The following is a 10652-nucleotide window of genomic DNA, read 5'->3' as shown; positions in this document are numbered from 1 at the left end:
AAAAAAACAGAACAAAAAGCACAAACTAATCAAGGCATTTCATAAAGTGAATGTAACTTGGTACCAAAACAACATAAGGAGAACACATAAAAAGAAAATTACAGATCAATTTAACTTATGAAAACAGCCGCAAAGGTCAATTAAAATATTAGAATATTGAATATAGCATCTATTAAATATACTTCATGACCACAAACCAAAAAGCTTCTGTAAAGCAAAGGAAATAACCAAAAAGGAAGAAACAAGCTATGGAGTAGAAGAATATACACATCTGACAAGAGCTTAATTCTACAATATATAAAGAATTCAAATCAATAGAAAAAAAAAAATCAAACAACTCAGTTAAATATTAGGTAACACAACCAAAGAGACATTTCTCAAAGGAAGACATACACAAGGCTAACAGTTATACAAAATGTTCCCTATCACTAATTATCAGGGAAATGCAAGCGGAAATTGTCTTACTCCAGGTAAAATGGCTATTATCAAAAAGACACAAAATAACAAGTGCTGAGGAGATGAAGGAGAGAACAGGATCCACTGCACCCTGCTAGGGGGAATCCGAATTCCTACAGCCATCAGGGGAAACAGCAGAGAGGCGCCTCCAAAAATTAAACACAGAACCACGGAGTGATTTAGCAATCCGGCCACAAGTTACACAAAGGAAATGAAAGCAGCACGCCAATGAGACGGCTGCTTCCCCACTCAGCACATCATGAGCGACAAGAGACGTAAGTATCTGCACATAGACTCAGTGCAACAACTAGCCATTAAGAGAATGAAATCCTGGAACTGGAAGTAAAGTTTTCTTTTTTTGGTGGAATGGCCCCCCTGCCTTTTATTTTTTTATTTTGAGACAGGGTCTTGCTACATTACTAACTTGCCTAGGTTGTGTTTAGACTTGTGATCCTCCTGCCTCAGCCTCCCAGAGCGATGGGATTATAGGTGCTCGGCCCTCCACCTGGCCACTAGGGGTGACTATAGTAAGTGAAATGAGTCCAGCACAGAAAGACAAGAATATCACACTCTCACTCAAATGTGGAATCTACACAAGTTTATTTCATGGAAACAGTAAAAGCAGTAGTTACCAGGGCCTGGAGAGACAGGGAGAGAGAAAGGTGGAGGCTGATCAAGTAGATAAATCCTGATGTTCTGCTCTATGTCAGGAGGATTAGAAATCATAACATACTGTGTACACACACATTTATACATTTATGAGTATAAACCGACTTATACACACACACATACACATTTTTAATACTAGGGGTTAAACCCAGAGACTTGCTCATGTTGGGCAAGAGCTCTACCACTGAACTACGTCCTCAGCGCTTTTGAGAGATTTAAAAAATAAAAATACTTAAAACATAAATTTTTGTGGTACTAAGGATTTAAACCTGATATTATCATTATTTATTTTGGTATTTAGGACAGAGTCTTGCTAAATTGCCTAGGCTGGCTCAACAATTTGTGATCCTCCTGCCTTGGGCTCTTGAGCAGGTGGAATTACAGGATGTGTAACCATGCCCAGATTGTTTTTCAGGTTTTTTTGTGTGTGTGACCAGCTCAGCCCACTCTGGGGGCAGGGCTGGAGTGGCATGTGGTGCCGGTGACTGAACCACAGTTCCTGTATATTTGCATAAGCTTGCCTAAGCAGGCACTTTAGACCACTGAGCTATCTTGCCAACCGTTTTTTTTTGGGGGGGAGGGGAGGGTTGTTGTTGTTTTTACAGTAATGGGACAGGGCCTTCACATCTGGCTACTTCCCCAGCACTTTTTATTTTGAGATATGCTCTCACTAAACACCCCAGGCTGGGCTCGAATTTACAGTCCTCCCCCTGCCATTCAAATGCTGGGATTATAGGTGTAGGGGTATATGTGTATGTGTGCGTGCTGAACTCTTGCTCTGCCACTGAGCTATAGCCCAGCTCCCTTTTATATTCTCAGGGCCTTTTTTTTTGTCCTTTTGAGACAGTCTTGCTATGCAGTTCAGATTGGCCTCGAACTCACTTAGTAGCCCAGGATGGTCTCCAACTTACAACAATTCTCTTGTCTCAACCTTCCCAGGGCTGGAGTTATAGGCATTGCCTGGTTTCTCAGACTTTAAAAGTTTCCTTACAAGCATATGTCTTTGAGCTCTTTCTAAATAAATATACAAAAAAACTTCCTTTAAAAAAATTTATTTAATTTTAGGGCTGGGGATATAGTTCAATTGGCACAGTGCCTACCTGGTGTAAGGTCATGAGTTCAATTCCTGGTTCCAACACAAAACAAAAACAAAAATTTATTTTTGTAGTACTAGGGATTTAAATCCAATGTGTTTTTTTAAAAAATTTAGGACAGGGTCAACAGGGTCTCACTGTGTAGATCAGACTTGTAATGATCCACCTGTTTATAGCCTCCTGAGTGCTGGGATTACAGGCGCGCACCACCATGCCGAGTCTCAATTACCATCTCAGCATGCCCTGGGGCCAGCATGGCAGGCCCAGGATCAAACTCCTGGCCCCTGCATTTGCCTAAGCAGGCGCTTTAATCCACTGAGCTATTTGGCTGGCCCACTTAAACCAGATAATTTTTTTTTTTTTAAACATTTATTTATTTATTTAGTTTGTGTGTGTGGCCAGCTCAGCCCACCAGGGGGCGGGCCTGGCTGGCATGTGGGGCTGGGGGATCGAACCGTGGTCCCTGTGCTTTGCCAAGCTTGTTCCAAGTAGGTGCTTTAGACCACTGAGCCATCTCACCAGCCCCCAGATAATTTATATAGAAAAACATATGCTAGGGCCAGTGAGACAGCTCAGCAGTCTAAAGCATCTGCTTAGGCAAACTTAGGCAAACGCAAGGAATGCAGTTTGGTCCTCAGCACCACATGCTGTGCCAGCCCCATCCCCAGATGGGCTGAGCCAGCCACACACACACACACACACACACACACACCCCATCAAAAAAAAAAAAAAAGCTAGATTTAATGCTAATATATATGCTAGAAAAAAGAATTTGGAAAGTTTTCTCTATAAAGAAGTGTTTTTGAGAAGTTACATTTACCCTATCATACCATGTGTTACCTATAACTATGTACAATTTTTGGTTTTGGTACTGGGGATTGATCTCATGATCTTGAGCTTGCTGCTAAGCTATTTCCCTAGCAGTATGTACAATTTTTATGTATTTGAAAAAAAAATCATGAACATGGAAAGATTAAATATATGCAAAGATTAAAAACTTTAGGAAAGTAATTAATTTAATTGGTTATATTTAAAAATTCAAAGACAACACAACCATCACAGTAGATACAAAAGACACATGTGGTAAAATTCCACAACTATCATGAAGAAAGTATTCAGCAAAATAGGAATAAAAAACAACTTTATTCTGCTGATATAAATGGTAATGAACATCTCTAATCCCACTCTTGGAGGCTGGGGCAAGAGGATTTCAAGTTTGAGCCCAGACTAGGCAATTTAACAAGACCTTATCTCAAAATAAAAAATAAAAAGTCTATAGTGTGAAGACCCTGGACTCAATCTCTAGTAGGAAAAAAAAAAAAAAAAAGCCTACAGAAAACAACATGCTAACAGTAGCATTACTTATAAAGTCAGGACACACGCAAGGATGCCTACCATCACAACTTCTAGTATACTAGAGGTTCAGAAAAAATGAAAGGCACAAGAGTTAAAAAAGAAAGAAACCAAAACTGTCCCTATTTGTAGATAATATGATTATTTGCAGGAAAAAAAAAATCACAAGAATCTGGAACTAGCAGACATAAAGGAGTTCAGCAGAGTTCTGCATCAAGATCTCTACCTGAAATCGGTGGGCTCATACGCAAGCAACATTCAACCAGAAAATGTAATTTTTTTCATTTATGTATTTGGTACAGGGTCTCACTATGCAGCTTGGACTCATTGTGATCCTTCTCTTTTCAGCCTCTCTATCGCTGGGATTACAGGCATGCAAAATCACACCTGGACTTGGTCGCCAGCTCAGCGCACTCCGGGGGGTCAGGGCCAGTGTGACATGCGGGACCAGGGATCAAACCCTGGTTCCTGCACTTGCCAAAGCAGGTGCTTAGTCCACTGAGCTATCTCACTGGCCCTTAGAAAATGTAATATTTGAGAAACCGCATTTACAACAGCATCAAAAACTATAAGCTACTACTCATGTTTGAAACATTTGCATGTACACAAAAAACACAAAAGCTGTGCGACATCTAGGGCTAATTTCACAGAAGATATACAACAGCTTCAAAGACAAAATTAAAACCTTCCTAAATGCTGCCATTCTGCTTACAACACCACACCGACCTGGGAGGCTGAGACAGGAGGACTGCAAACTAGAGTCCCACCTGGGCAACTTAGTGAGGCCCTGTCTCAAAAAAGCCTGTGAATATAGCTCAGTGTGAAGGCTCTGGGTTCAGTCCCTAGTACCACAAAAATGAAACAAAAAACTTCACTGGCTGTCCATTGCTCCATGGATGTTCAAAGTCCACAACACAGCTATAGAGGCCTTCATGACCTGTAACCTGTCCCAAGATTGTGCCCCACCCATGCACGTGAAAATCCCTCAGTTGGGATTTTTCTGGTGACCTGGGATCGGTCACGCCTCCTGCTCCAAGTCATGAGCACTCACTCACCTTCACTGAGCACGGCCTCTTCCTTCTCCAGCCCCTCCGATGACCAGCTCAAGGATCATTTTTCCTACACACAGGTCCCTCACTGTGTGCTTCCCTGGGATATGTACTTCACCTGTCATTGTGTTTTCTTGCGTTGTTTAGCGCCTGCCTCCTAAGGGCAGGCCCAAGTCTGCAGCCCTTTTATCCCCGGTGCACAGGGCATATGTTCCATAGAAATGAGAACATGTGGTTTTTGCCCTCAGTTCTTACCCTACCAGTTACAAACACTCAAAGGACTAACTGGAAGACGATGAAGTACTGTAACAGACCATACAAACATGGGGTGCCAGTGGGTACTGAGATGTGAGTGTGTACTCATGAAGTCCTGAAGGAATGCGGCCCGCTTTCTGAGTTTAGTGAGAAAGGTGACATTTCAATTAGCTTGTCATTCATCTCACTTATTCAGTGAGTAACTCAGTACCTACTTGGTGCCAGCCACTGTTCCAAGACATCCAAATATTCTGTCTGCCTTCCTAGAGCTTACTTTAGGGGGAGTAAGGCAGATATTAAAATTAAGTAAGATAACATCAAGCAGCGATACAGGCTTTGAAGAATATAAAGTTCTGTACACGTTTACCTGGATGGTAGTGGAAATGAGTGTGTGTGTTTATTAAATCTCCTTGTAGAGATGTAATTTAAATAAAACCTGAATAGGGAGTGGTGCCAGCTATTCAAAGACATGTGGAAGACTGTCCTGGGCAAAGAGAACAATAAAATCCATTGGTTCAAAGGACAGAAAGAAGGCCAGTGTGACAGAAACACAATGAGTATTTTTATCTTCAGCCTAGATTTTGTTCCTGAATTCCAGAAGCAGAGCTAACTACCAACTGAAAATCATTACTGGAGCATCTAACAGGCATCTCGACCTTCATGTGTCCAAAAACAACCTAATTTCCTTCCCTAATCCCGTGTCTAGATACTGCAGTAAATGACAATTCTATCACCAGAGCAGCTCAGACTAGAGACTTCAGAGTCATGCTTAACTCTGTCTCACAGCCAACCCATCAACAAACCTTATGGCACGACCTTCAAAATATAACAGGTCTCTGCCTGTCTCCTATCGCCTCCCATGCTATTACTTTGGATAGTGCCAAAGTGTTTGGATCTTATTCTTTTTGCAAAGCAGAATCACAGAAGGCTTCCCAGGACTGAACAGAGAAAGTGATACATTGCAGGGAAGGTGGCAGGAGCTCACAGTGGCTCATAAGAACCAATTGGAAAATTTGGGGAATGTTGCAAGATCGTTTTACACTGCACTGATTGCTTGATTTGGCCAGTGAGAATATTTATACCTCAGATAATGGCAAACACTGCAATGCAGGGCTTCTCCCCACCCCAGATCTGAGTATTCGATACTTACTAGCACACAATTACATGCAGAACTCTTCATTGCAGACAATGAATGCTGGCAGGCATCTCCTGGTTCTCTACAGGTGTCTGGGCATACATTAGAACCATCTGAGGAATTTTTCCCTATATAGAGCGGCTTGTCTGTCTGCCTATCTGTCTTCTCCACTCAGCTAAGGATAAGTTGAGAGATGAAAGAACCAGGCATAGGAAAGAAGAGAACTTTTAAAAGATACCAAAAAGCATGAATGGGCTTTGTTACTGTTTTTAATTTTTAGCCTGTTTGAGACAGGGTCTCGCTACGCAGTTCAGGCTGGTCTTAAGCTCACTTTGTAACCTAGGCTGGTTTTGAACTCGCAATGATCCTCCTGCCTTAGCCTCCAGAATACTGGAATTACAGGTGTGTGCCACCATGCCTGGCTTGGGCTTTGTTATTTGCTCTAAGAAAACTGGTTCTTCAGAACACAAACTTTACTTCTGTGATTTTTTTGGTTGGAACTGTCCTCTCCTCTAGACTACATTCCACAAGGGCTAGGGCTGCACTCCCCACTGTACCCCAAGCTGAGCTCAACGCTCCAATAACTGTGAGCAAGACCTCACTACAGAGTTAAGAGAAGAACAAGGAGATAACATGAAAGAGAAGGAGGAGTCAAGGACCAACACTCAGCAAGGAGAGAGGATTGTGGTTGGGGTACAGGAAGTATCTGGGAAATACAAATTTGACTTGTCTCTGAATATCTAGGCAATGTCTTGCTGGAAGCTGGAATTATCTTAAACTTTAGGTGGGTTCAGGGTCTGGGAGAGACCCTGTCAACTATATGAAGTAACTCTGGCTTCCCCCTTTAAAATGTAGATTACTGTTCAGGGACTCACCCGAACCTCAGCCTCCCGGGGTCTCCCATTGAGGTCACACTTGGACCCGTTGCCATAGGTCTGGCTGTGGTAGCGTTTCAGGCGATGCTGCTTGGAGGCCTGGAGAAGAAATGGGGGGAGGGGCACAGGAGATAGTGAGGTAGAAGAATGGTGCTGCACCCCCATAGGGACCTTGTGACTGTGGGAATCCAGGCCCCAGGGGAATCTATACTGGTGGCCATCAAGCCCCAAGACACACATCAGGTAACCCCAATCCTCCCCTTCTTGTCTAGTCTCTCAGTCTGCTGCCAGCCCCCTCCCTCTCCCAAGCCCTCACTACTGCCACCTTGGCTGTTTCATCATCCCAGTCAAAGGCTGATTGGTAGTAGCCGAGATAGAGGATGTCACCTTTGATCTCTGAATCTGCAAGAGAAGCCACAGGGAAGCACATTACTTTCTTTTAAGAAAGGTAGGCAGGTTCCCCGTTCCAAGAAAAAAAAGAAAGAAAGGTAGGCAGGAAGGAGACTGGGAAGCAGGCTGCCTTCCATGATAGACTACCAAGGGTTTAAGGCAAATGTAAGAGTAAGTCACCTTCCATGTGATACTGCTGGATGTGGCGTCCATAACAGAATTGATATGTCCACCAGTCCTTGGTCTGACAATTAGAAAACGAACAATCAGAGGGGCAGAGTGCAGGTGCCTCTTCTTGGAACCAGTCTTGGCTTCAAGACACACAGTCTGTCATCTCCTTCTACATTCATTCTCCAGAGGCTGCGTGAGCAGGGGCAGCTGTTTTCCCTTCTGTGGCTACAGCTACACCTCTAAAGTCTGTCTTCCACCTGTGCTCTTTCTATTCTCCCCTTTAAAAGATATTTTTAAAAATCTTTTTTTGCCCTCCACAAAGAAAAGAAATCATGGTATCCTGGCAACACTCAGACCAAGGAAACACAGAAGACCTCAAAATCAGATATTAATTTATTTTCTATAGCATTCCTTGCACCATTCTAGTCACTTGGAATACAGCTCTGAACAAGATAAGTTCTTTGGCTTAATGAAGCTAGTGCCAGGACTCAGATCAAAAGTAAACTGATTCAGTTCAAATGGTTTCAGATCCTGGCGAGTTCCCTGATGAAAATAAAGTAGGATACTGGGGGAGAGAGCAGTGGGGGCAGGTGGCGACTTTTACAAGTAGACTTCTCAGAGGAAGAGCTGGCCCTATCCCACACTGCCCACTCTGGGCCCTCGATCTTGACAACCTCCTCTTGAGATTTTCTATCTTAGCTGTTGCATACATTCTGCAAATTGTAACCACTGGTGGCAGGTTTTTTGCCTCTCTCCTGCTGTATGCTATATCAAATTCACCAAGGGCCTCTTAACTTCCACATTCTAGTTCGCACACTGCTAGTTCCCTAGCGCTCCTACTCCAGCCATCCCAGTTCCTCTCACCTTCAGCAAGCAGGGAGCATCTCTCATTGGATTCAACAACTCAGGGATCCCAGGCCCTTGGTAAGCAGGTGTTTCCTCTTCCCTTTCACGCTGAAAGTGAATAGCTCCAGCTGGCAGGCGACATTCATAACGCTGTTTGTACTTAGAGGAGACAATCACCACATCTGAAGCTTGGCTCTGAGAAAAAAGGGAGGGTCGTGGGCAGGAAGGTAAAGAGAGGATAGGCTCGGGGAGAACAACGAGATCCCTCTTCAGCCCCTGGGCAGGAGCCCGGTCCAAGACAGAATGAGCCACAGGTCCTCTATCGGCACCGGGGGTGTGTAGGAGAGGGTACGGCAGGGGCGGAGCCTGGGTGTTTCCAATGAGCCTCGGTACCTAAGGCCGACAGCCGAAGCCCACCCCTTCAGGTGCCTCGTCCTCTAGGAATAGGTCTGTCTGCGGTCCCCGGGGGTCACACAAAAGCCCTACTTAGTCTTCCTGGTTTTCTCAGTCTCCCGCCCCCGACCCACAGCTGCTCTTCCTCCTCTACCGTTCCCCCCTTCGTTTTCAGCTCAGGACCCTCGTCCCTTTAATGTCTATGCACCTGCCCTCCTATGACAGGCAATGGCAGGATCTCGATCCCATAACGCATTTCACTCAGTTCCTCCAGGTTCAGGCTCCCGACACCATTGGCCAGACGTGCAGGTAACAGGAACCCCAGGAACAGCAGCCACAGCCAACTGGGCGGCAGCGTCTCCGCCGCCATCTTTCGTTCCAATTCTTATCGGGAGACACTCCTTCCGCCCTAAACCTGGCAGCGGCCTCACCCCGCCCATTGGTTTTGCAGCATCTCATTGGCTCTTCGTTCTGTCTCTCTCACTTATCACATTTCCATTGGTAAACGTGGCTCCAAAACCTACGGAGAGGTAGACCACGATGATTAGCGAATCAGCCGCTGCTCGTGATTGGTCAGAGAGCCCAACCAATCAGCAATGAGATTAAGCCCCCTCCCTCTCTCTCCAATAGTTCCAGAGGCATGGTCTCTGCGCCTGGTTCTTTGAAGCAATTCTTGTATCCTCCCTCCAGATGACAAACTCACCTGTACTTATTACTTTTTCAGACGTTTCTTGCAGTGTGTCAGGTCCCCGCTGGGCGGAGTATCGAGACACATGGATGAGGGTGTGAGATACACCTGAGCGTTGTTTAATGCTTTTTGCAGAACAATTACTGTATAGAAACACACCCCTTCTCACATACACTTGTCATTTTAGGACAATCAGGTAATTTGTGTGAAAAATCTTTTTACACTATCCTGAAGCTGTCTTCCAATAAAATTATTATAAAGAAGTGTTGGGGGTCAGGGTCGGTTCTGCACGTCTGTAATTCCAACCTCTCCCGGGACAGGGTCAGAAGGACCGTGCATTTCTATCCCTTCCCACTCCCAAAAAGAGAACATCAGGGGAGAGGCAGGAAATGCTATGGAAGTTAGAGAGCTTGAGGAGCCAGTGCTGGGCCCTGGGCCCTCAGGGAGCGGAATTCTTTGGGCTAAAAAAATGAGGAGGTCAGGCCCTTATGTGGGAAACTGTAAAAACTAAACAAAAGGTGACAACAGCAGCTGTGAGGAGCCGGGAAGCTAGAAAATTGGTCAAATGTGGGTAAGCAGGACTAGGCCTAAGTGCCTAAAGCAAACAAGCTACCTCAGTCCTGAGATAAGCATCCTGACTGGTTAATGTCAGCTGTTATTCACTAAGCAACTTTGTGTCACATGTTACTAACCTTGCAAAGGTAATTTTGCCAACCAGGCAGACCAGTCACCACCTAACCTAGCTTTTGTCTTCTTGTCTATCTTTTCCTTACTCCTGCAGCCATTTCTGCCAGGGTAGGTCAGATCACACTGAGACCAACGGATCCTTACATTTGGTGCCAAAGCAGGACACCTAGTACCAGATAAGTGTAGGCAGTAGGAACACTTTCAAAGAGCACACATAATGGAGGGAAGTGGATTGGTTAGAGCCAGCAGTATTCAGCACAGGTATGCATCAGGGGTGGAGGCTCACCAGGGCCAGAAACAAGCTCATTAGGGCCAGAGGGATAAACGAGCATAAAGAGAGAAACAGCTTTGAGAGAAATCAAAAAGGAAAAAGTTAGATTGAGTTAAAAATAGGACAAACAGGGGCTGGAGAGATAGCTCATAGAATAAATGCTTTGCCTGGCAAGAGCAAGTTCCTGGTACCACAACAAATAAATACATAAAAAAATAAAAATGGGACAGAGTTTCAAGAATTACAGATGTATGTAAAAATGTTTGTTATTTTCTTGGTTCCTGTATTTGTGCTACTTTCTAAGACTACCACAAAGGCCT

The 10652-nt window shown here is 44.4% G+C and overlaps 1 protein-coding gene across 4 annotated transcripts in view; it reads right to left on the bottom strand.

Annotated features, from left to right (window-relative positions):
• The window catches only part of Os9 (OS9, endoplasmic reticulum lectin), a 25246-nt gene extending 16159 nt beyond the window's left edge, over nucleotides 1-9087 (bottom strand). For 2 of the 4 annotated variants that reach the window (XM_023707277.1, XM_004647023.2), the window contains exons 1-5: nucleotides 8895-9087; nucleotides 8312-8488; nucleotides 7457-7520; nucleotides 7212-7288; nucleotides 6887-6985 (exon numbers count right to left, since the gene is read on the bottom strand). In XM_023707277.1, the coding sequence (XP_023563045.1) occupies nucleotides 6887-6985; nucleotides 7212-7288; nucleotides 7457-7520; nucleotides 8312-8488; nucleotides 8895-9056 (579 nt within the window). In that variant the 5' untranslated portion in view covers nucleotides 9057-9087. The remainder of the gene's footprint in view (nucleotides 1-6886; nucleotides 6986-7211; nucleotides 7289-7456; nucleotides 7521-8311; nucleotides 8489-8894) is intronic. The other 2 variants (XM_023707278.1, XM_004647025.2) reach the window with 1 other exon arrangement.
• Between the last annotated feature and the right edge of the window lie 1565 nt (nucleotides 9088-10652).

This window comes from Octodon degus, unplaced genomic scaffold (assembly GCF_000260255.1).
Source record: "Octodon degus isolate 3935 unplaced genomic scaffold, OctDeg1.0 scaffold00286, whole genome shotgun sequence".
Lineage (NCBI taxonomy): Eukaryota > Metazoa > Chordata > Mammalia > Rodentia > Octodontidae > Octodon > Octodon degus.
Note: the sequence above shows the minus strand (reverse complement) of the source record. Positions and strands in the feature narration are given on the sequence as shown.